Raw genomic sequence first — 25,596 nt, 5'->3', positions numbered from 1 at the left:
GGACTTTGCCCCCTTGACACCTCATCTGCCCTGCGTTCAGTGAGGATCACACAGCCTAGCTAGCTGGTATCGTATCAATAAACTGTGGCAATCTGCTATCGCAAGACTAGGAATCAACTATCCTGCTTTCAAGACTGCCTCCAAGGAGGTGGACAGAAGGTAGCATTTCATGCAATGAAGGCGTTAACGGGACATGCCGCAATACTGCATCTGTCTGTCCGTGCACTGCTGAGTGAGCGGGTCACGCTCCCTGCCTAGTCCAGACAGCATGGTTAAACGAGCCACAAAACTCCCTGGCTGTCGCTGCTACGGCAAGCAAGTGCTGTGACATAAATTGTCTCAACGATAGGGTCTGCGTTTTAGCCACCATAGAAGCTGGTCATCTCGCTCCTGCCAGAACTCATTGAGGAAGTGTCCTATTATCACCCAAACCGACCCTAGAGTGCGCAGCTTGGACCCCCTTCTTGCTGCTACGTACTTCATCCTGTAACAAGAGAGATCAGAGCCCCACAGCAAGCCTCCCCCTGCTCATCTCAGAGAGCGTCAGCCCAAGCCGGCAGGGAACCCGCATCCCAAACCACGGCACCACGCTCAACAGGATCCAGGTACAACTGGCCTTCAACCAGATGGACTCCAGTGAATCACGTATCCACTATGAAATGATGTGCTAAGGAGCAGCTGTTCAGAGATTATTCAAGTTACTACCAGTTCTGCAGATCAAGAAGCCAAGGCTGTGCATGCCAGATTTTGTGGTTATTTACTCTGGCGCAATGTTAAAATAACTCAGTTTATACTGGAGCATGAGCAGAATTTAACTCTTACTTAAAAACAAACATGCAAGCAAGGAATATCCAAACATGTAACAGTGTAAGAAAATATATTTATTAAATTCCATAGCAATACTATGGCAAAATTGTTAAATACATGCGTATTTTTAGACACACATAAGCAATACATCAGGAGTTACAACAGCCAAGCAAACTAGGTTTAAAAAGTATGCAAAGTTGGTATCTTAGTGTTAGTTTAGTTTTACATGTCACTTGCCATACTGGAATACTATTTCCCCAACACAACTCCACACTTCCTTTTTCAAGCATGCATTTGTCTAATTGCTTAGCTAATAAATTTGCTTGCTGATACGTTTTGTTGAATCAGTATTTTACTTGGTATGCTACAACTTCATTAAAGTGCCTTGTGATCATTTTGCTTAACTTGTGAAAGAAATGTCTTTTTCAACAACAGATTTGGAAGCTGGACAGCTTCAGTATTGTTTAGCAACAGAAGTATGATAAATGGCTGATTAGATTTAGTGTGTTAGGATGACTATTTTGTCAGTTAGATTTAGCGTTTATTCTCAGAACTAATTTGTATAGATGACCATTGCAAACTGGCAAACAATACTTTCACTAGTACTGAACAGAAGTCCATTAAAATTTTTGTAAAAACAGAACATAAAAACATCTCTAAACAATCATTTACGCTGTAAAAAATATGGTATAAAAAGTGAAAGCTAAAAAAACATTGAACCTCTTCACAGTATATATCTTACAAGTTACAGCATTTCAGTACAATATAATTTTTTCCAGGTGACCTGTATGACTCCATCAGCTCCACTATTTTGTGCACCACAACATGATCAAAGATCAAATTACTATTATGTTTGGGTGGGATTTCAGACAAGGGTCAGTTATCTTCTTTTTTGTTATCCCCTGCTTTACAAGCTTTTCTGACACACTACGAAGCACAAAATGTTGTTCAACCTAAGTCACTCTTAAATCGCATTAAGCAGAACCTGTCAAGGTGAAGTTCTAAAATTCTTTATCGTATTACTACTTAAAAGTGTGAGATCTCACCAGTTTCTATTTTACTTTGCCCCATTTGAACTATTTATTCTTTCTGTTTTCCCTCAGCCCAAATAATCAAAGAAAGAACATTTCACTTCCTTTTACCTTCTGGGTAAGCTTTATTCTCTGGGTCCTACATTTTGCACCATGTAGAACCAACCGAGTTGCGCAGGCGCTGAAACTCGTGCCAGTCAGCGCGTTGCTGTCAGTCCTGCCCGTATCTCCATTGGAGCCTGCTTTCACGCAACAATAATCGAAGGGCAGATTTGGGACCTTCCCAAAACCTACCTAGAGATACTGCCAGGCAACCCACGAGCACAATAAGGATGCCATCGCACAGCTGAGGCCGGGATGGGGGCCACCCCGCTGTGGCCTGGCCGGTCCACAAAGGACGACATCCAGCCTGTTCCCCGCGGGCGAGCACGGCTGCTGCCTGGCCCTGCCCGAGCTGGTTCGGAGGTGCTCGAGGCCGGCGCCAGCTCGCTTCCCGCAGCGGCTCTCCGCCTGGCTCGCCGCACCGCCACGCGGCGCCGGCACAAGGAAGGGGCGCGAGACTAACCCCGTGCTCCCACGCAGCACCCAGCCGGCACACCAGCGCCCCTCTCCTGGGAAGCAGAGCCACTCCTCTGCAACACGAAAGTCCTCTGCGGACTTTTTTTTGTTGTAAAAGTGAAAGAAATTAATAGACGTTCTTGTGGGGGAAAAGTATTGTTATGCACGCTGGGACAACTTGTAAAGTCACAGAAAACCCTGCCAATATCATCTGAGGTTTGTTTGCATAACATGCAAAAAGGAAACAAACACTGGCTATCTTAGAAACACTGGGGGAAATCCAGAGTTATATAAACGGGGGTGGAGGGAAATAAAATTGTTATGGAAGAAACTCTTTTCCAGCTTTTAGGAAGATACTTAAAAATTTACGACTGGCCTAAGCACTGAGGAAATGAGTCTTTTAAATACTCCAACATTTCTGAATCTGTCTGGCATTCTGGGGTCTGGGATTTTGTTTCCATGTTTGCTACAGAAAAGTCAAAGAAAAAGCCAACAACAAGTCTTTAGAACTGCCAACAGCATCTCTGAGCATTAATCACACAGGTCACCGTTTAATGCACAACAGCACCAACCTCGATGTAACATGCTGGGAGGAGTGCGGACAACAGCCTCTTCCTCGAGACAAAACCGCACCTCAGAAGGCATACGCTCAAGTACAGGGATCTGAAAAAAAATGCTCTGAGAATTGCAAGCCAACTTCTTCTGCAATACACACCTAGGCACATATGGATGCAAGCATATATTTGCATAAGGAGTTAGAACCTTTCTTAGTGTTAAAAATATTAGTGCCATTTGAACTGAAGACTTCAAAGTCTGTGGTGGAACAGAGGATGCTATTTACATGGGAAGCTCTTGACAGATTTATGGTACGCAGAGCCTTGTTAGCAATTTGATTCATCAAATATTACTCACATTTTTTCCTAAGTATTTCAAATTCTTTTACTATATTTCTGTCTACTTATAGGTACAAATATTCTATTTCCAATGAAATAAACTTTAAAAATAGAGCACACAATTTCTCATTTCCTTTTAATAGTGATCTCCAAACACCTTAACCCTCCAATACATCAAATTGCCTTCATTTTTGCTACTATTCTCGATAAGCAATTTTCACGCTCAACTGAGTGTCTTGTAGAAGGACAACATCACAGAGAACCCCACAGCCCTAAGCTCCAACTTCACCCAGTTGAACTTACACACACACACACACACACAAAACCCAAAAGGCTTGAAGGTGCCTCTTCAGAGCAGCCTAAAACTCTAGTTCAGCAGGAATTCCCTGCGTTCATGTTCCCAGCAAAGGAAAGCTCTGGTCCCCCACATAAAGCAAAGATGAAGAAACATGCTGCATTCGCCAATTGTGCCTTGACGGACAGCACAGCTACTGGTTCCCTTTGGACATGGTTCACCTATGAAGTAGCAGCTACAAATAATAAAGACAGCTACCACAGGAAAGGTCAGTCATTAGGTCCTAAGTCTGCATATGCAGCCATCACATAGCAGGAGAGATAATTCACTGCCTGCCTGTAATATTAGCTTACTCTTTTTGACGATATATTAGCTAGTAGTTCTGTGAGGTATATCACATTCCTATCTACAATCCCAGTATTTAACAGACAAACCAAGATCCCAGATCCCCCCACCTGTCAGTCAGGTACAACAAAAATCATGACCACACTGAACAGGAGAGTGCACGCTGTTACATCAAATGTGGCTGATGTTCCATGCATAAAGTGAACAGTATAAAAATCCATTACAAAAACCAAACCCAACTGTCACATATGACAGCCATGGCTCAAAAATAAAAAGCAGCAGCACTGATGATTTGCTTCAGAAAGTAATTGCTTGACATTAACACCCTACATGTCTGAACACTGATCAAACACAGAGTGAAGAGTAACAGTGGTTTTGGACACAATCCCTTCTGTTTGTATCCCTTCGAGAAGTTTTTTTTTTTTAAAAACAGAACATTCCACTCTTTAGAAAAAAGCAAAAAGACAAAAGAACGAAAACAACAAAGAAATATTTAATACAGAACTAAGATCTTTCAAAAAAGTGATGGTTAGGAAATGTAGTACTTCTAGTTACTAAGATATTTTTCACAAACAAGGGGAAGGAGTTCTGCCTATATCTAATTTGATGGAAGAGGCTCACCGGGAACTTTGAAGGCACCAGTTCAAGGAGTCTGATCCCCTTTGAGGCCCACAGCTTTAGTCTTACATTTGTTATCTATACATTTGGAAGTTAAACAGCACCATGCTTTGAAAGTAAATTTGGTGTGGAAGACAAGTTGCTTCTCAGTCTACCCATTCTTTCAGATGCTTCACTTGTTTAACACATCACTTCAGCTCAAAAAGCAAGTCTGTTCCCTGACAGTCCCCGTCACTCAATTCTTGCTCTTCCAGGCACCGAGGGGTGTCTTTGCATGGTCGCTAAGTTAGCACACATGCTCTGGATAATTCCACTATCCAGCTCATATTTGGATTTGCTGCTGAAGACTTACGATAGGCATTTGAATGAGTCCCCACCTGGAGCACTGAACAGGCTCCAAGGAAATCACAGAGCTGAAGCGACTGAGCTTTCGGTTGCTTGGATGAAAACTGCTTGCCAGTTCACAACCGCTGAGCAGCAGTACATAGTGCTGCAAATGCTGCACGAGCTGGTGCCTCTCCCCTATTTGCCCCATTCTAGTGCTACTGACAAAACATTATGGGTATGGCAAACCATTACTATTAAAAGGACTCTTGTGTTCTACACCTTTGAAGTAAGTCAATTAAAATAGGTAATCAAAGGAAAAAAAGTGATGGATAATTAGATGGGAGCGTTTTGATAATATTGTGACAGACCCTATATTTGGGAAACTTTTCTCTAGCTTATTACTAAGAAATCAACCAATTTAAAATGCTGTTGCCTTCACTAAAAAGGAAAGGGAGCACAGAGGAAATCCTGAGCACGCAGTGCTTGTATTTAAGTGATCCTCCATGGAAGCATTGCCAGGGGTGTCAGGCTACTCTCTGTGTGCTCTGTATGTGCTCTGCAGTTGCCCTGACTTCCAGTCTGCTGAGTTAAAAACTGTTAGTACGCTCAAACTTCAGTCTGATTTTGCTTCTTGCAATACACAGCCGTAAGAAAGCACAGTTATTCCTCAAGATCAGCTGTTCCAATAAAAAGGTTTTGCTTTGTTTTTTTTCTCATTTGGATCATCATACAATAGTGATTGCTCCTCTGTACTGAAAAACTGCTCCGTAAGAAAAACACACACACAAACAACCCCCCTCCAACCCACTACCCATGCATTGTGTCCTTGACATCACCTGCTTGCAATTAAAAGCATATGGCAGCACAACCTAAAATTCACCTTAGGTGCTAAACACATTAAGCCAGTTCTGCAACAGTGAAAAGAAATCTGCTCTCAGTGAGGTATTGTGAGCTTTGCAATGGAAGGAACAAGGCTTTCCTATTTGGATTTAGCCACCTCCCTGCCATCAAGCACAAAGGAGCAGAACTATCTCCTTTTATGTATTAATTTAGTGTTCTGAATAACAGGCAGTAATAATTAGGCATGAAATTTTCTCTTGCAGTGATGTCTGGTAACTGATAGATGCCACCTATTCTCAGCATCTGTCCGTCTTTTCACTTGCATCTCTCTTAATTCCAAAATTCATCCTTGAATACTGAATCTTATCTGCACTTTCTATTTTTTCAGACAGACCTTGCATTCTGTCAGGTCTGTAGACAGATCTAATTTTACTGTTTTCACTCTTCCAGAAGGTGCACACAGACAGTTACTACTGATGAGGATTTGGATGCTATTCACTTTTTTGACTTTTTGTCAGTTTTGAAATCTCCCTATTCTTTCATTCTGTGGAGATGGCACAGACATTCCAATATCTGAAATTTTACCATCTACTGCTGTGATTAAGTTTAGCTCAATGCTTGGTTTTATTTTGACAGTCAGATCATGTGGTTTTGTGGACCAAATGTCTACCTAGCTAGCCATCTTCCTGGTCTGTTCTCACTCCTTTAGAACTAGTAGCTTAGCAAATTCAGCCTCCCTATCTGTCTCAGGATCTTGTTTAAAAATCCATTCCTTCATCTTATTAATTCAAAAAGCCACAAACTAGTTACAGAAATCAAAATCTAAAAAAAAAGATTCAGTTACGACTTTATGGAGACCCTCTTTGATCAAGTGCCTTAACATACAACCTCTCACGACTGTGTTTTACAGTAAGGAACAGGTAAATTAGAAAGCACTTTCTTGTGCAAGCTAGTGAAACTCGTATGTGTGCACCAGAGTCTGAAGTTTACATAGTGAAATGTTACACTCAGAGCTGCCTGGAGGTGCGCGTGTGAAAACAAAAGTTTTCAAAGATGATTGTTCTGAACATTTCTTTAAGCACACAAATTTACATCATCTAAGCTATCTTTGCATCACATGTCTGGTAAAGGAGAGGTAGAATTAGCGGCACCAAAACCTCCTTGGGTTTCTCCCTGCCAGCAGAGAAAGCCCATCTAGTACTCCCAGGTAGAATTTGTTGAGAGGGCCCCGTTGGGTAGATACTGTGCAGAACAGTCAGGCAGCAGGTGGCAAAGCTAATACAGTAAAGATAATCCAAGGAGCAATTTGTTCTCAAGGAGCTAATATTACTGTCTCTAATTTCTGGTGCCAAACTGCTTGGTCAGCTAATGCAGATGTAGATTTCCCCATGGCTTACATTGGTGTGTAGTACAACCAAAGACTGATGAACACTGTGGGAGAATGGAATATTGTACCACTTTGAGACAAGAGATCTGGAGCTGAAGCTATAAACATACAAAATGCATTAGTGCAATACATTAGGAAATATTTACTCCTTAACCAAAGGATAGAAAAAATATAGAGCATTCTAAGGATTTAAAAAAAAAAAAAGTTTTCAACTTGACGCAGTTCTCATTGAGGTTTAAATCAGTGTTACACTTTTTTTTCCAAGTTTGTACCCCTGAGTCAAACATTGAATAAACATTGTACAGTAGGTACAGAAAATAGTGTCTAGTTAAAAAGCAACAGATATGAATGGCCATTGCTTAAGAAGTGTTAAACAGTGACGATGCCCTTCCACATGGGAGAAAAAAAATAGCACTTTGATTTGTTCTTAGTTTTTGACTAGGTGAAAGATCTCAAGAGTTTCCAACCATGTTGTTTCTATGTGTTAGGCTGAGGTTTGTGATAAATTAAACCTTCCGTTCGTAAACCTGTTTGGGCTACATCTTTTGAGTATGCACAGTTGAGAACAACTACAACAAAGCAAAGCAATCTTTCTAAGTTATAAGTTGTATGAGACCATATTAATCTTGGAACACTATGTGAAGGTAGGCAGAGTTCTTTGACTATGATTATCAGGAGATCTAAACTCAATACCTCTTACATCCAATATATTTTACTAGAACAATAACTAAATGGCTATAACTTTGGCCTTTTAGCCTCTATTAAAATGGAACATTAACACTTTCACTAACTTAAACGTGGTAACATTCAGCTTGCTTGAACCTCTGCTGACTGTCTCCAAGAATAATTCATGCCTTTTGCACTTTTCTTCCTCCTTTCTTTACAACATTAGGAATAAGAGCTTATTTAGAAGGTAGGTTCAGGTGCAACGAGGACTCACTGTTAATCATTTGGTTTGTTCTGAAAAAAGTGTGTAAAGGACCACCCTGTGTTAGTGGGTTTGGGAGAGTCTTCATCATCCTTCGGGGGGATCAAAAACTGTCGGGAATTAATGGAGCACGGGCTACCAAAAGATGCATTTTCATTGGTGCTTTCAACTGATCCAGGCGAGTCTGGAGTGTCCATGTTCCAGGCATTTGTGTTTGCTTGAGGTCTGTAACCTGCAGTTTTATCTGATTCTTCCTCTGTAGCTGAGCGAGACTCTATTTTCAGAGCACTGATAGGCAGCTGCATCTGTGGCTTGTAGCCTGCTGTAGTCACTAAGTCTATTTCTGGCTCCTCCTCTGCTTTAATTTGAGGCTGATACATTGACTGGATGTCAATGTAAACCACCTGAGATGACCCCACAGGTTCATCCATAGAGGGATTTGAGATCTCCTCTTCGATGATAGGGGGGCAGTAGGACACAACTACATGGTTCTCATTTTCTGAGTCGGAGCCATCCTCGGGCACAGTAGTGTCTGCGGCTGGGGACATCATCTCTGTGTCCTCTATCTTGGGAGCTGCAGACTGTGTTTCCACCACTTCAACACTATTGGGGGTGCAGGGGTTCATTTCCAGTGTTTTAAGTGTCTTATTCCCCTGAATTGAGAAAAAGGAGAAAGGGGAGAGGCTAAGCAAGAAGACCAGGAAATCCTGAAAGCAACAGCTTGCCTGAATTAAAACAGTATGTTGGCTTGAGGCTTGCCTTCATTCCACTGTCACTAGTACAATACAAAAAAGTGATTTAATTCTCATTTTCAGTCTCATGAATATTCACACATTCCTGTTAACATAAAAGTATTCCCACTAACTTAAAGAGACTCCAGCTTTTGCAGTAAGTGTTTCAGAACTGCTTCACCAAATCTCCACTTTGTATAAGCCATTCCAGAAAGTTATTTAAATGTTACACTTAGTTCCAGCTATTAAGTGCATCAGAAGGTTGGGGACATGGTGCACACATTTCTCCCCACCTTCCACTGCTCCTAACACTGAGGAAGATGGCAACTATATGGCAGTAAGATGGAACTTATCCAGTCTACTGAGATGTGCTGTTTCCGTGGAAGGACAGAACTGCAGCAGTGCTCTCCTTGTTCAAACTTTTCAAGTAACTACATTAACAACACGATAGCTCCAGATACAGCTTGACAAAAGTAACTCAGTAACTTGTCCTGTTCCCCCCTGCCACAGAGTTAATTCACAACTGGAGCAGAAGACTCAAAGTTTGCAAAAGACTCTTCTACTCACAATACCTTTTAGAAGTTTAAAATACCAAGCTTAAAAAGAGGCTTACTTCACAGATGTTCTTCTGAAACTGCAGTGCCTTGCTGTTCTCAGGATTTGGGATCTCAGGATAAAATGTATCTTTAATCCTTTAAAGAAGAAAGAAAGAACTTTTAAAACTCACCAGGCCTAGAAACAGATTTACAATACAATGAAGGAATCAGGACATTTCCCTTCAATTCAGAATACTCAAGACATCTGGCATAAAGCTTTAGTATGTTACATTTTCACATTTCACCAAGTATTTAATGGAAAGAACAGCAAACATTTTCTTTTTAACTTGGGAACTTGAAATGCCATATTTACGAGAAGTTGAAGATCAAATGTCTACCTGAGTCTTTGTGGACAGGTCACAAATTACAATACATCACCAGCTTATTTACATTTGGGGACTATTTATAAACAGCACTCACTGGGAGACAGGCTCCTGCAACCCTTTCGCATTTCTAACCAGCTCCGAGTTCTTTCCAACTTCTCTCCAACTCAGTTCCTTCCTCACCTCCTACAATGTGTTTTTGTCACCTGCTCTTAAACAAAGGCCTTTAAACCCCACTGACATCTTTGGGTATTTGAAGAAAACAAAGAGTAACTTAAATAATAGAAAACTCTAGCTCTGAGGCAAACACATTCAGGAGAAGAACAGAAGTGAATGCAGGCATTTACCATTCTCTCTTTCTGTAGCAAAAGATGCTGGCCACTACTCCAAGCAGAACAACCACTGCCACTGGGATGAGGATTGCAATGATTAATCCCACAGCTGGAGGGGGGGGAAAGAAAAAACAGTAAAGACATATCCCAAGTTACCAGCAAGGTTTGTGGCTTTTGTATCATTCCCACAGACCAGAGACCATTTCACCTAAGCAGAAACTCATCTAACAGTGGTCTACAGTGACCTATACCATATACTTCCCCTTTGCCGGAAGGCGAAAAGTCCATCTGTAAAAGAGTTGATTCAGGGATAACTGCAGAAACCAACAGATATTTCTCGCTTAATTGAGAAGAGCTTCATACGCAACACGAGAATGATTGCCATGTAAGTTTTGTTCTCAGTAAGCGCTAGAATTACACTTTCAGGTTACTTGAGCTGGCCAAATCTCTGGTAACGGCTCTTACAGGCCAACAACTCATTGCACAAACTGCACTGCCTTTTATCTGGTTTACAATGCTTCTGATCCCCAGGGTTTACTCTGATACATTCCCACTGTCTTGCTCCACTGATGTTAAGTGCCTCAGGTTTGATTTTTATTTTTCATATATCTTCATTGCACCCCGATGCTTATTCTTCCCTCCACAATAAACACTTTTTAAAATTTTCTCATCCCCCGAAGCTGATCTCTTTCTGTAACTGTCTTTCTGGGTTTGCTCCTGTCATGGGATTGATAAAGCTGAAATCAAAGCAGAGAGGCATCTGTTTATAATTCTGAAACTGGTAAATATTTCCATAATGTCTTTCTTCCCACCATTTATTAGCAGATATTCATCATGGGAAACTTGACAAAAACAACTAGCTGCTTGAAAAGGCTAAGATTCCACCATGTCTAGGAGTAGTTTGAGAGTTATTTTTCTTGCACACATTACCATGAACTACATGGTAGCTATAACAGGAATGTTTTTTTACAGCAATTTTTATATTTAAAAATAAACAACTAAATAAACTAAAATAAAAAGTATGCTGTAGGCCCAGACTACTTGAAGGGACCAGACAAAATAATCTCAGCTTTATATACATTGTACAGCCTCTGTGCTAAAGAATATTAATAAACAGGGATATTCAACTTACAATCCTCCTTTGTCACCACGTAGAGGCTATTTGGAGGGCTCACCCCACCAGCAGTGTAGGCTTGTAGGTCCAGCTGGTAGCTTGTTTTGCCTTGAAGATCAAGTATTCTCAAAGACTTCTTTGTTAAGTCAGTGATATTCTTAACTTTAAGTTCCGGATTCCCTGTTTGTTTGCAAGAGGTAAGAAGAGAATACCTTGTAAGAGGGGATTCTCAGAGACACCTTGGCAGAAGCAAGAATTTCTCAAAATCGGCATATGAAGCCTGCAGAACAGTCTTTGGAAAGGAAAGAAAGAGAGAATCCCAGGAATGCCGCTCAGCCGCACAGCAGCAAACAATACAGTGCATGTGTTGCTGCCGTAGACTGTTTTTTGCACTCAGGTTTGTCCTATTATGCCAGTGAGCTGGGCTTCAGTTCCGTACAGGCATGTCCTTACAGGATGGGCACTGGCAGAATGTCCCCGATCAAATACAGCCACGTAACTTCCTACCCATCCTCTAGCCAGTGCGTCTGCACAGAGGGCAGCATGTCACACTGCCACTTAGTCACTGCACCGCTTTGGGGCCTTGGTGAGTCACTGCTTTCTCTGACTTTTGCTTTATATTAAAGAAAAACTGTACTCCCAACACAAAGAGCTGATCTTTCAAATGCCTTTGTCACATATCGGGGGCCAATTCTGTCACTGAGTAATGCAACTGAGCTATAATTAAAACATCTTTCCCCCCCCCAAAGTGAAATTAAACTACCAGGGAATAAAAAAGGCTTGAACAGGGAAGCTGCAATCTACAGATTTCGCTTACCTGATTCTGAAAGCCTAGGCTTTAAAGCATCTTTTTCACCTTTTGCAAAGGAAAGCCGATATCCCTCTAGAAACCCCTGACAATCCTCAACAGGAATGTCTTCCCATTTCACCAATATCGAATCTGAAGATGTTTCTTCTACAGTAAAATTTGGTGCACGTTTTGGAGCTGTAGGGAGAATTATAAAGGAGAAAGTTAGTAAGAAAACACACTATCATTAAATGCTGAATCCATATAAGTGTTGCATCAATTTTATTTCAGAGCTAGTATATTCAGCTTCTTCCTGAATACTCTTCTCTCACTCTCAAGGACATGTAAAAAAACTGAGTAGGTGATCCTGCAGAGTGATCAGTATATCTGTCTCCTTATCAGTAACTACTGCAGTATTATCTACCAATAGAAGCTGAGTGAAAGACATTTCCCTAAACAGCCTTCTTGCAGACCCATGTGCAATATACCCCTCTTCCTACAACAAACCCAGAAAGTTTGCATAAACATTCAGAGCATGCAAACTAAGTGTTTATTTTTTTAAGGTTTTAACTCCCTGACTACATTGCTTGTATTCAAATTAAACAAAGTTCACATTCCTATCAAGAAAATCTATCTCAGCTTAAAAGAATTAATCTTAGCAGGCACTGCAAATCCTTATTCCAATATCTAGGTCCCATTGAAAGTACCACAGCAGATACTGTGTACGGTCGCACAACAGGACGTCGACTGACGTTTGTCACCGATCTGTGACTATCTACCAAAGATGAACTCACGTTTAAAAACGCATCTATTTTGCCTTGATGGCCATCTGTCCAAGGCAAATATGAAGTTTTAGAATAAATCTGTGCCCTTCAGCAAAGTGAATACATTTCTAACAAGCTTCTTTTCAGTATTCAATGGATTCCCCTCCCCCAAATTCTTTATTCTTTTATCTTGAAAGCTTCCAATTCTGTTAAGAACCCACAAGAAAAACCTTCTTCCAAGAGACTGTTCAGCATTTTTAAAGAGATGCAAATGGCTGAAAGTTGAGTTTTTGATAAAATTGCCTGAATCTCATCTTCAGTCCTAACAATGAAATAAACAAGGACATTTCCATGGGCTCAGATTATGTGATCAGCTTACTTTTCCAAGCAAATTATTCCAGCAAAAACACGTTCAACTTCAAAGTGAAATTCAAAGTGAAAGAAGTGCATTTAATCAGCAACATTGTGGACATCTCTTAGATTTGCTGAGCTGTACCACATATGCTCAGAAGTTTACTTTGACTTGACAAATCAAGAAAAGTTCCTCCCCTTCCTGGGGAAGTGACCCCATCCCTGCAGTTCAGATTATGCCTGTGCCTCCAACTCTGCAACAGCGTTGTTTTCAGAGCGAGCTTCTGCGACATCCTATGCCACCCAGCAAGCTGGAGGACACAGCAATAGCGCGTGCTGAGAACTGAAAGCGGCTTCTTTCATATGACCACACGGCGCACGGTCTGAACTGCAACATGCTACTGCTGACACCTGAGATTACACACAAACCAGGCAGGCGGTTCGGCCCAGGGGCTGTGAGGGGGATGTGAGGTGCGTGTGTGCCTCCGTGTGCGCGTGGCAGGGACAGAAAGCAAGCACACCCCACACATTTATAACCTCCAAACTGAACAGCCACAGGAGCTCTTAAGAAAAAGCAGGGCAACACGTACAGGTAGTTTCAAGTCAATAGCACAGCACTTTGTATTTAAAGTAAAAGCACAGAAAAAAATAGGTATGGTGCAGAAATTGAAAGATTACTGGATCCAAGAAGAGAACTATATTGCAGTTGCATATGAAGAACTTGCAGAAGTCAGTGGTACTATAAGGGGATTCTGTTCTTAATCTTCTTCTGCTAACATTGAACTAAAAATAGGCACAGTTTAAATTCACTTTGTAATGATTCTGAACGATGAAGTACACTTACGCAGCTCTTTCATATACCCAGTTATGTTCTTCAGTAACTGATATCCACTGGATTTGCAGCCATATAGTAAAAAGTTGTATCGCACACCAGGTCTAAACAGTGCTGCAAGAGAAAATCACTGTGAAGATTTGGCTTAGGAAGAATGATGCTTTTAGCTTTCAGATGATGCACACATTTAAGTACGTATTAAAAAAAATCATAAAGTCTTAGACCACAGTGTTAGGTATCAATACTATCCCCATTTGTAATTCCTATAAAAGCTATGCCATCAGACACAGTTTAGAGTCAGCAAAAAAAAATAAAAATAAATAAAATCTAGCTCTCAGAGCAATTTCAGTTCTAAACAAATAGAATAGAAAATAGTCTACTGGAACTGCATTAAATTGCTCTTTTCCATGAGGAAACACAAACTGTGAAGTTACAGAAACAATCCCTTTTGTTGCCTCCCACAGCATCTACGTAGATCCTGCTTACTCAGAAATACAAATGCATCTTTAAAATACACAGGCTTATTACAGAAACAGCGCAAAAGTAATTCAGAGAACTCTCAAAAGTGATACTGAAGCACTCCAACAACAAAATCCAGGTCTGAACTCTGACCTTATAAAACAGATATGCATCAAATCCCCCTTTTCTATGTCTTCGAAGGAGGCCTAGGTGTTTGGTATTAGAGCGTACAAATAATTTACCACTTTCTGTGACTTCCTCAAGTCAAAGATGTACAATGTTTTCAAACTGATCCTCTGCCCATTTTTTTTCCCTAAACAGGATGCCACTGTGACCCACTAGAGCAGTCAAGTGTGTTTTTGCAAGAGCTCAGGTCCAGCCTGACAGATTTGAAAGATTGCAGGATTAAGCACAGAGCTGAATTTACTAGTTTGAGCCCAGCCCTAGCAGTCTGGTAGCTCCTACGATCTGCTGCAAGAAACATCCCAGCAAAGAGCTCAGAAGTAGACCAGTGCATCCTAGGACAAACACAGTATTGTCTGCTTAGAAATACCGAGCTACAGCCAATGCAAACAAAACCAACATGGACGAGGTGTTGCGATTACATTAAGAAGAACATATTGCCCCCTGTCAAAATTCCCCCCACCCCATGTACACAGCTTCAAGTTGTTTTCTCTGATGGAGACTTCACATACTAAACTCTTCTAAAAAGCAAGTAAATATCCTTTTTAGGGAGCAGAGAAAAATCCCACATCTTTCTTGAGTCCTCTCTCCTCTTCTGTTCCTACTAGTCCCACCACAGCTGAGTTTCATTTCCCTGATCTGCCCACCAGCATCTAGAGACCTGGAATGTGCCCTGTTCCAGGAAATTTCAATTGCTGACAGCAAGCCAACACATGGAGGTCACACTTAAAAATATCTGCCTCATGTAAAAACAACAGATAAGTCTCCCCTCTGTCCCAAGCAGCACAGTTTATGTTTAGCATCTGAATAAAATTCAAAACTCTAGATTAACCATTACACGTTAGGAAGTTTTAGGAAGTTTAGGGGTGAATGAGGAAGTTTTTAGGTGTAGTTAGAAAAGGTAATTTCAAAATAGTTAATAGAATAGGATGATGACAGTTAAATCAAGACTGAATATTTGGATTTGGCAGAGCAGCATAAGAAGTCAAAATAAACACAATACCAAGAAGAGGTTCATTCATATGCACAAGCACACAGCAACATAACAACCTTTGATCTACAGTATTGGTAATGTTCTCATTCCACTTGCTGTTCAACCTCTGAATCAGAAAGACTCATAAAAACTCTCATTTCTGACTTACCAGATTTTATCACTGCATCTGTTGTATTTGAAGGAAATTTCTGCCAGTCCACACTACAGGGCTCAGACCCAGATGAACGACACCATTTTACTATGTAGCCACAGGTCACGTTAGGGTAAGAACTCCAAGAAATATAAATTCCATTCCCCAGCGCAACGGCCCGCTCTGTTTTGACATTGTCTACAACAAAGATGACACAAAAACCCATCAGAGAGCAGACACTTATCCGTGCTAAAAGAAAGCCCTCCAGCCGCAGCACACAGGCTTTATGGAGTACAGTCATTTCTGAGAACGAGGCGCGCGCGCTCCTGGTGCTGTGAAATTCGAAGCGGTGCTTTCGGCTGTGCTTTCTGAAGCGCTGGAAATCAGATGTAGCCTGCAGCAAATCCCACAGCCAGGCTTGAGTAGGATGACAAGAAGTGCTGCAGCTCAGGACTGCCTAAGAAAGCACATTTTCAAGGTAAGCATTTACAGCAGATGTCAGGTTCAAATTTGACTTGACACCAATTTGGCAGGAGCCTCCAGCTACAAATTCCTCCTGTCATTCCATCTAAGAGTTTGCTTTGTATTTCTTTCAAAGTGTCTCTCGCCCAACCACAGACAACAATTTTTCACCGAGAATCAACAGCAAAAGACAAGTCCCCGGCAAACTTTGTGGAGACTCCAGAACACCAAGGGTAAAAAAAAAAATCCTCTGCTTTGCCTTCAGTTCATTTTTTAATTTCTGGTTATTAAAGATTTAGCTGCCCTTGAACTCATGAGATCGGGGAATGACATCTCATTCCAGTAGTTTCCCTCTACGTCTGTCTGTCAGGAGGGGTCCTGCAGAGCTCATGGACGTTTTCCAAAGGCCACTACAACAGCTGTAGGCCCCATGACAGATCTTCAGAAACGATCTCAGGGTTACAGTTTTTCTGTTTTCAATGTTCTCATTTATGCTCCCCTATTGAGTCAATTATTTCATGTCATTAAAGCCCTAAACCATGGGAGGCTGAAGGGAAAGGGCAGTTTTTAAGAAGCAGTGTTGTGAAAACTTTACTCTCACAGACATGCTGTGAATGTTGAAGGACTGCATAATTCTAAACATTTTTAATATATACTGAAGTGTTTAATCCTTTTCTAGTTTGCTCGTGGCAAGAAAGACACATATGGTTAAACAAAGACAAGTCAAACTCCAGAAGTACTTCAATACTTTTTCCCCAAAAAACCCCCAAGAAGGCCAATGGTATCCTGGGGTGCATCAGGAAGAGTGTTGCCAGCAGGTCGAGGGAGGTGATCCTCCCCCTCTACTCAGCCCTGCTGAGGCCACATCTGGAGTACTGCGTCCAGTTCTGGGCTCCCCAGTACAAGAGGGATGTGGCACTACTGGAGCAAGTCCAGTGAAGGGCTGCAAAGATGATTAGGGGACTGGAGCATCTCTCTTATAAGGAAAGGCTGAGAGAGCTGGGCCTGTTTAGCCTGGAGAAGAGAAGGCTGAGAGGAGATCTTATTAACGCGTACAAGTATCTGAAGGAAGGGTGTCAAGAGGATGGGACCAGACTCTTTTCAGTGGTGCCCAGCGACAGGACGCGAGGCAACGGGCACAAACTGAAACACAGGCAGTTCCATCTTAACATGAGGAAAAACTTCTTCACTGTGAGGGTGACAGAGCACTGGAACAGGTTGCCCAGAGAGGTGGTGGAGTCTCCTTCTCTAGAGATATTCAAAACCCGCCTGGATGCAATCCTGTGCAAGGTGCTGTAGGTGACCCTGCTTGAGCAGGGGGGTTGGACTAGACGATCTCCAGAGGTCCCTTCCAACCTCAACCATTCTGTGATTCTGTGATTCTGTGATTCTATTACACATTCAGTGACACCACATTTCTATGATGCTGAAAGAGAGCATACTTCTAATTAAACTGCTTTAGTTTTCCTGTTTGCAGGAAAGACTTTCTATGGACAGTGAGCACATACTCTCTAAAAATGCTTAAGTACACCACACTAAAAATTATTTTCTGAGCCAGAAGACAGGAGATTCACCCGGGACAGTAATGAGCAGTATTCTGCTCTTTTTGGTGTATTTCTACTACTTTAGGTTGCAGCTAAAAACAACTATCAGCACTCCAGTTCTACCTACTGTAGCAATGGAGCTTGTGACAGCCAGATTATATGTCCCCAACTCTCTGCAGAGCACTTTTCGGAGACAGTAGCAGACGAATTAAGACAGAGTATCCTCTGTTTGTGTTTTCAGTTTTCACGAAACCTCACCAGCAGATCTCAAGCTTCAGAGCCATTGCTCTCTTACGGACATCAGAAGTACTTATGGACTGTACACAGGAAGCAGCCAGAAAAGACTGTTTGGGTAGAAATGTCATGCAGTTCAGTGAATGAGTCACGTTTCATGACTCCAGTCACTGACTCAGATAATTCCTATAGCAACTTGGGAGCAAATCTTCTACGAGTACAAGTTGGGTAACACCAAAGGGAACCTCAGACTTCCAAGAACTCTTTCCACGTGAAAGCTGCAAATGAGTTGCAAAGCTCCAGCTGCCATCATCTGTCCCACACCACAAACCTGTATTAGAGACACCTCCCCCACTCCCAGAATCTAGCTCTCTTTTTGCTCAAAAAGAGCTATAAAAGCATTTTCATGAAAATCATTATCTGTCTCAGCTATCTGTCTTCAGCTTCACAGAAGCCCACAGCAAGAGTGACAGTGTTTTAACTGGGAAGCTAAAGTCCACTTTCTTTTCAAACCCCGGCTTCTAGCACAAGGAGGCAAATGCTTTTCCAACTAGCCCAAATAATATTTATACAACACAAATAATATAGAGAGCTCAGAATCACTGAACTGACAATTCCCCACTTAAAGAGGCACACAACATGCCCTCACAACCTTATTCCGGTTCTCATGTACCACATTTCAGCATCTCAACAAGAACGCACAGAAACAAATTGAGCTCCCTAAACGTCAGAGACCAACCAGTGTCAATGACTTAGTTTCACCCTTGTTATTCCTGGGAAGTCTCCAGAAAAGTGCAACATAGCTGCAGACACCGCACGCTATCAGCCGTGGAAAGCACAATTACTTGATGAGACACTGCACAAAAAGCAAAGCAGCGCAGGTAGATTTGGGTAGGATAAAACCCTCCAAACCAAAGCAAACAAAGCATGCATCATCTTATTTTCAATAAACAAGCTTGCCCAGATATTCCCCAAGCTGGGATGGTGCTTCGACCTCTGCTGTGAGCACTCACCACTTGGCAGTTCCACGCTCGTTATCTTCGAAGGAGGAGACGAGCCTGCGTGATTTTTGGCTACAACGCTAATTACACAATCATTTTTTCCAAGCTTTATCTCAGTACTGTTTGAGGGTTCAGTGACTTCTTTATACTCCAGCAGTGTATCTAGCAGGTAGCATGACACTTCATGAGACACTATTTTTCCATTGGCTTCAGAAAGGGTCAACGGCTATGAAGCAGTCAAAGAGCGCATTAAAAACAAAATGGAAAAAACAGAGGAAGACATAGGATTATATGAATCTAATGCATAGGACTACCAGGCAAAAAAGACAGCTACTTGATTTTGGGAATTAACATCTAAGTTCCTAAGTTTTTATTTTTTACCCAAGATGTGTTAAAAATTTAATTCTTCATGTGAAATTCTTCTCAAATCAAAGTTTTCATTAATACTTCTTTTTAAATATAAAACTTCCATAATATTCTCATTTTGGGAAAAACATTTGTCTTAAGGAACGATTCTAAAAAGAGTTAAGAAAAGTAATTTTATTTACCGACTGTAAACTTTGCACATTTATAAATGTGTAAGAATATAATTTTCATAGAGTTAGATTATATAATGTTTTAAAACTTTAAGTTTCCTATCTACCTTCCAGAAAATTTTTAGACTACTTCCAGAAGGACTTCTCTCTCTCCAGACATCTGGTCCTCTTGCAGGAGCTAAGAAAAAAGAGAATTTTTTTTTTCCAAGTTGCATAAGAGACAATTTAATATCTATCAATCAGAAAGTTAGCTTCCCTTCCTGTAACTTTTAAAACATATGGCTTCACAAGTTCAGCATTTTATCATCAAAGAATTAAATAGACTTACGGGCTTCCAACGTTGTGTGTTCCTCTACCCTACTCCAATCACTCCATCTCCAGAAGTGGTCAGCAGCCGAACAGCGCACCCTGAACTGGTATTTGGTATATGGGTGCAATGCATTCAGCTGAGCTGTGTAAGTTGAGAATTTTCCACCAGGCATGGAGACGTTGTGCTGTTAAAAATTTATAAAATTTGACATATTTTTTTTCTCCTAGATTACGCTGAAAGTCAATACCTAAAAAGAAGGTGATATTTTTCCAAAACACATGCACAGAAGCACACTGAAGACAGTCTGTCTGGGCAAGATACCTACCACAGTATTCTTAATAGTCCTATTTCTTTCCAAGGACAGTAAGTCTTACCCAAGTGATCTCTGTTCACATCTATTTTACAGCACTAGTCACTCTTGTTATTCTTAAAATGGTGCAAGTCTAGGGAGTATTTAAGTTTCATGACTACTAAAGAAACTCTAAGCCTGGGAATATTTTTTATTGTATCTAATTATAACACACGTGCATCACAGCTGCCAAAAACTGGACTCCAAGCAACTTTAAGCTGCAACTAATTGTACATTTCTGAAGCCAAATAACAACTTGAAAAATATCAAAGAGCCAACAATCTCTCGTATAGATGGAAAAGCTTCTGAAAACATCACCAAAATGCCATCTAAAAACCTGTAACAACTTCGTAGCTACTTTTTTTTATTACAGAGAACTCTTGGAGTTTTTTTATTAAGCAACCAGAGACAATATAATGCTGCAAAAGCTTTTATAAAGTTGTGTGCTATGTTTCAAAAGCATCTGTAACGGAGGGCTCTGATACAGGTGCAGCAAAGCGAATTGCTGTGGCAGTGTAAGACCTTACCATCTCCCACCGCCCCAGCCTACTGAACCAGCAGCAGAGTTCACAAGCAAATACGTGCCCATGCGACTCAGGCTAGACAGAGCTGCGCAATCCCACCTTTGCTGGCAATTTAAGCTAACTGAGCTGGGGGTGCGTGACACGTCGGTGTTTGCTCTCACTGCTGATTGCTCCAGGAGCAGTAACTGCTGGGAGCAGACAAATGCAAACTGTGGATGATAGTATCTCAAACTACCACACCAAAATCCAACACAGCTCATCTGTCAGAGCCATTATTTACATCTAAAAGCCAGTTCCTTCTCCTGTTAATTCCCAAGATAGCTATGATTTTCTCTGCAGTACCTAATCTCTGGGTACTATTTAACACATTTGATTACAGAGAAAACATAAGAACTTACACACTCTGTAAGCGCTCTGATAGTATTTTAAAAACCAGTCTGTACAGAGCATGCATTAACTACCGCCCTATTATTTTAGGGATGATGTATCTAATGATCATATTCAGTCTCAGCCGCATCACTTCTGTGGCTGGACTGACATTATTCAAGGTTTTCCCTGGTAGGCAACTAACTATAAGTGAGTAACAGAACACTTGTTAAAATCAAACAGAGAAACAAGCGTTCTGAAAGCAACCTCTAAGGTCAATGTATTCAAATTACAAATTCAGGCTGTGTTCTGTGCCCTGAGACAGGGTACTTCAGCGTGAGCCTAGCTGAGTTGGTCAGAGATACACCATCTGAATGTGCAAACACGGAGTCTGGAGGCAGACCTCGGGCCAACTGAACATGCAGTTTTGCCATCGGGCTTCCCCAGTGAAACGGATCACCCACGCACTAAGTTAGGCAACAAGGAAGAAGAGGATATATTCCCACCACCTACACTCAGCATCTGATGCTGGTGTCTAAATTAGTACCCTAAGCTCCTTTGACAGTCAGCAGAGTAAATATGCAGCTCCAGTCAGTGATGCAGAGCACTGAGGCAGCTAGAAGCCCACATGCTGGAAATCTGAACTCCATCCAGAAATACCATCTTCTCTCCAGATGCAGAAGTCTTCATCGGGATTGCCTACTCATATGCCCAATGGGAGAATCCTTCCCTATCCTGTCTCTACCCCACTGACACACGAGCAGGTTTAGCAACTCCATGTTACAGCCACATGCAAGTCAATTGCTGACAGCAGGCAGCTGCAATGTTCTCTGAGCAAAAAAAAAAAAAAAAAAAAAGGAAAGAAAATCAACTACAGATTGCAAGAGGCAATGAGAAACTACCACTGAGGGAGTCTGCAGAGCAGCAGCACATCAGGGGAACTGGCGTGTGTTAGTACAGCTTGCATCAGGAAGGACAAAGCACAAGCACTATTACCTAAAGGATCAGTACTATGCACCTTCTCAATGCACCAAATAATATGGTTGCTAAATTGGCTTTCCTCTAAATTGTTTAAAACCAACCAACCAAAACAAAGCAGGCAACAATAGATTACAACTCTTCTTGATTTTAGTAGATGGACTTCTAGTCATTACCGCATTAATCATTTAGTAAGATGGTTAGAATGAAAAGAATGTTAAGTGTTATTAGTTCAGTGAAAAAGATCAACATTTGAGCAAAACAAATTCCATTAAAAGCAATACTTACCAGTTTTTGCTCAGAGTGACCGCTGCTAATTTCAATTTGACACAGAAGCCGGATCTCAGTAAAGCTCCCATTTATATACCAATGCAGATGGACATTTGTAGAACTGTTCCCAGAAACAGTTAATTTTTCTGGAGTTTTTGGATGAACTTAAAAATTAAAGAAAAAAAACCCCTCAGTTCTAAAAAAAAAAATTAGCTCAGAAAAATCTGATTTTAAAAGAACCAAGAGAATCAGAAAGACAAATAAAATATCCGATCAGCAACTAGGACAGCTGGTGCTATGAAGGCACCTGCAAGCAGTTCATTCCTGACGCACTTTTCAGTTATCAAACACAAACAGATTTGCTCAAGGCTGCGTGTTACTGGCAACAGCACATGTGATAAGAAGTTGGCAACTCACAAAAACATTTTACCTCCTACTGATTTTATAAAAAAGGTGCAATTACCTGGAACACAGGGGCAATTTCAGAGGACCACAGTGATACATGAAACTAACCCAATCTTGATCATCATGAACTTTTTAACTTAGGACTTATCATCTGCAGACTCAGAAGGGTAGGACTCCTGAACAACCTCTTCCTCCCCAAAACTCTCTTTATGCAATGTTTTAATACTAATTGTAGCTATTGGAGAAAAAACTCAACTGCTGGAATTGGCCCAGCTGCCTTTAAGGAAATGTGTGCTTTATGTTGGGAATTAACTGTACAGTGAGGGAAACAAAGGAAAGGACTCAAATAGGAAACAGCAGTCATAGCTGCTGGGTGTAAAACAGCCCAGTTTATAATTAACAGAAACAAAATTATGCTTCTCTAGGACCTGTCAATTGATCCTGATAGTTCTAATCTCAGTTGTAATTAGGAAATGGGCAAAAAATGCAATTTCTTGAAGAAAAATCAAGTTTTTCAGAGAGAATGACTCAATACTGAAACCATTAGGAACCCCTGAATCCATGTGTTTGTCTGTGGAGGCTGACACAACAGGGCAGGGGAAGAAGGGAATATGTACCAGAAAGGTGGTCGTCTTCTCCCTTTCCTCATTTATACTGGGGACTAATAAAAGATATTACTTCATTCAACAAACCATGACAGCAGAGGATCATGGCTGCAATAGTACTACTATTACCTTTTAGTACCACTTTTTAGGCTCCAAATCCTGCAAAAGCAAACTTGAAAGATCTTGCCCTATAAGCAGACACTGAAATATGGGGTCACTCAAAGTTCATAAAGTTACACCTAAATTTTAATGATTGATGCTTACTGGAACATGAAGTAATATGTAAACAGCTGTTGGCTAATCATTAGATCACAGTAGCATTTAACCCCACAGCACTGTACCTAATCTGGTAGCATGGCTGTGGAGACCTAGCATCTCCGTGCAGACATATGTTTTGCCACAAGTCACATCCTAAGCTTTCTTTTCTTAAGTTCAAATTACTGAACAACGCAAAACACTGGTGACAACAGAACAAAATAATAGTAAGTATAGCATGTTACAGATCTTCTGAACTCAAACAAATGGTTAGCATGCAGTAAGTGTATCTTTTTGCCTTTGTAATTCTTAAGTCTTACCTCTCTGAGTTAAATCAACCAAAAGCGAGGACTCTGTTTGCCCGATAGGATTGGAGACGCCTAACGTGAAACTGTAGGTTTTTTGATCAGCCAGCACTGGGAAGCCACAGACACGCTCTCTGTTCATTTCATTTACTTCACATGAAACGTTTTTACCAGATATTCTGTGAAGTAAAGTAGGGGGGACAGCAACTTAATTTTTGAATAAGATAATTTCTAGCAACAGTCAGCAATCTAGACTGAAAACACAGTAAAGAATGATGGGTTCACTGACACATGGCTTACAGAATGATTTGATTGCAGAGGCATATCTAACACCATAATGCAGGTTAAAGTGGCATCAGTCATGACTTGCCCTGCTCTCATGTGAAACTCTCCTCTTCCACTAGCATAACATTTCCATCCTCTTACTTCTCAAAAGCCTGGAAAACAGGTAGGTCCTGTAAAACTACCTCACAAGTCACAACTAAGACTGATTTAAAGAAATATCTTTGTTCAGATCAGCATACATTTGCATGTAAAGAATGTAATTAACTGCTTTCTGAACTAGGCAGATGGGTCATACCCATCAGCCCTGTCAAATCTAAACTACAGTTTGTCACCTGGGATACTTCCACTAGTCCCAGCCATTTCCAAATCAAAAGCACTAAAGGTGGTCTGATAACAGCCAAGACCAGAGTCTTTAAAGGTAAAAAACAAAGTGTGTGTATATGTATATATACACATATATGTGTGTGCGTGTGTGCATGAGCATATGTATACATAAGTTGCTTTAATTACAATCTGCATAAACCACTCATTCAGTAGCACAGATTTAATTTCTTCCTTTGGACATTCTTGCTGTATTCTAGCTGAGCTTTGAACTCTCTCCACATCATACTCTCCATTTCAAAAGCTCAGTGCGCCCTGAAAACAAGGATGAGAATATTCACCCTGAAATGCATCACATCCATCTCCTCACAGTTCTGGGCTCAGCAAAGCACGTCTGAACGATATCCTCACATTTATGATCTGAAAATGGGCAGACAGTGACTGGAGCCCCTCTCCTTTGAATACCTGCTCTGTTTCCCCCACCTCTTTGCACCCTAACAAATGACTTTCAGCAATAGCGTCCATGACCGCAGCTCCATCCTCATTCGCTCTGACTTGCTTTAAAAGCCACCATTACATTCCATTTTCCCTCGGTTTGTGTGACTCAGGCTTCCTGACTCTCTTCCCTGATTGCTCCTTTGGCATCATGGGGAAGCCTCCTCCCCATGGGAATTTTGTTCACTCCTCATCAACTTCTAATCACAACTACCAAAGAATACCATCTACAAGTGCAATTCCAAAATGATGATTCTTCACTTTTAAGGCTGTACATGGCCTAGCATATAATATAAACCAGTGGGACACCAGCTTTCATTTCATTCTGCAGGTAGTGCCAGCGTTATTTGTCCCTTTGAATATTTTCTAGGTAAGACATACTTTGCTTGTTCTGCACTACATAGTTCTTGATGCTGGGGGGTAGGGAACTGAAGTAGGCTTATTTCTATTTTTCCCAATGCTCCCTAATAGCATTTGGGAAATGCTCCATGATCTGTCTCACAATTGTTTCTCAGTGAGTTTCTGTCATGCAGAAGCTCAGTAAATGTCTGACAGATGATCTGACAGAGGTTGCATACAAAAAAAAGTTAGTTAATGACTCCCACCATCTCCCTGTAATCTCACATTGGTCTTATCCACCTGTTGGCAAAAATCTGATGCACTAAGCCCTTTATTTTGTCATGAGTCCGTAATGACATACGTCTTCGGGAAAAAAAACATCTTTAA

The 25,596-nt window shown here is 41.1% G+C and overlaps 1 protein-coding gene across 1 annotated transcript in view; it reads right to left on the bottom strand.

Annotated features, from left to right (window-relative positions):
* Positions 1 to 860: 860 nt before the first annotated feature.
* Positions 861 to 25,596, bottom strand: part of LIFR (LIF receptor subunit alpha) — a 56,348-nt gene continuing 31,612 nt past the window's right edge. The window contains exons 9-20 of the mRNA XM_067315593.1: positions 23,785 to 23,948; positions 22,218 to 22,363; positions 19,731 to 19,896; positions 19,510 to 19,580; positions 18,879 to 19,092; positions 15,644 to 15,823; positions 13,872 to 13,973; positions 11,943 to 12,110; positions 11,144 to 11,305; positions 10,027 to 10,120; positions 9,374 to 9,452; positions 861 to 8,682 (exon numbers count right to left, since the gene is read on the bottom strand). Of these exons, the coding sequence (XP_067171694.1) occupies positions 8,044 to 8,682; positions 9,374 to 9,452; positions 10,027 to 10,120; positions 11,144 to 11,305; positions 11,943 to 12,110; positions 13,872 to 13,973; positions 15,644 to 15,823; positions 18,879 to 19,092; positions 19,510 to 19,580; positions 19,731 to 19,896; positions 22,218 to 22,363; positions 23,785 to 23,948 (2,185 nt within the window). The 3' untranslated portion in view covers positions 861 to 8,043. The remainder of the gene's footprint in view (positions 8,683 to 9,373; positions 9,453 to 10,026; positions 10,121 to 11,143; positions 11,306 to 11,942; positions 12,111 to 13,871; positions 13,974 to 15,643; positions 15,824 to 18,878; positions 19,093 to 19,509; positions 19,581 to 19,730; positions 19,897 to 22,217; positions 22,364 to 23,784; positions 23,949 to 25,596) is intronic.

The sequence above is a fragment of the Apteryx mantelli genome, chromosome Z, assembly GCF_036417845.1.
Source record: "Apteryx mantelli isolate bAptMan1 chromosome Z, bAptMan1.hap1, whole genome shotgun sequence".
Taxonomy (NCBI): domain Eukaryota; kingdom Metazoa; phylum Chordata; class Aves; order Apterygiformes; family Apterygidae; genus Apteryx; species Apteryx mantelli.
This window is presented reverse-complemented; position numbering and strand designations above follow the sequence as displayed.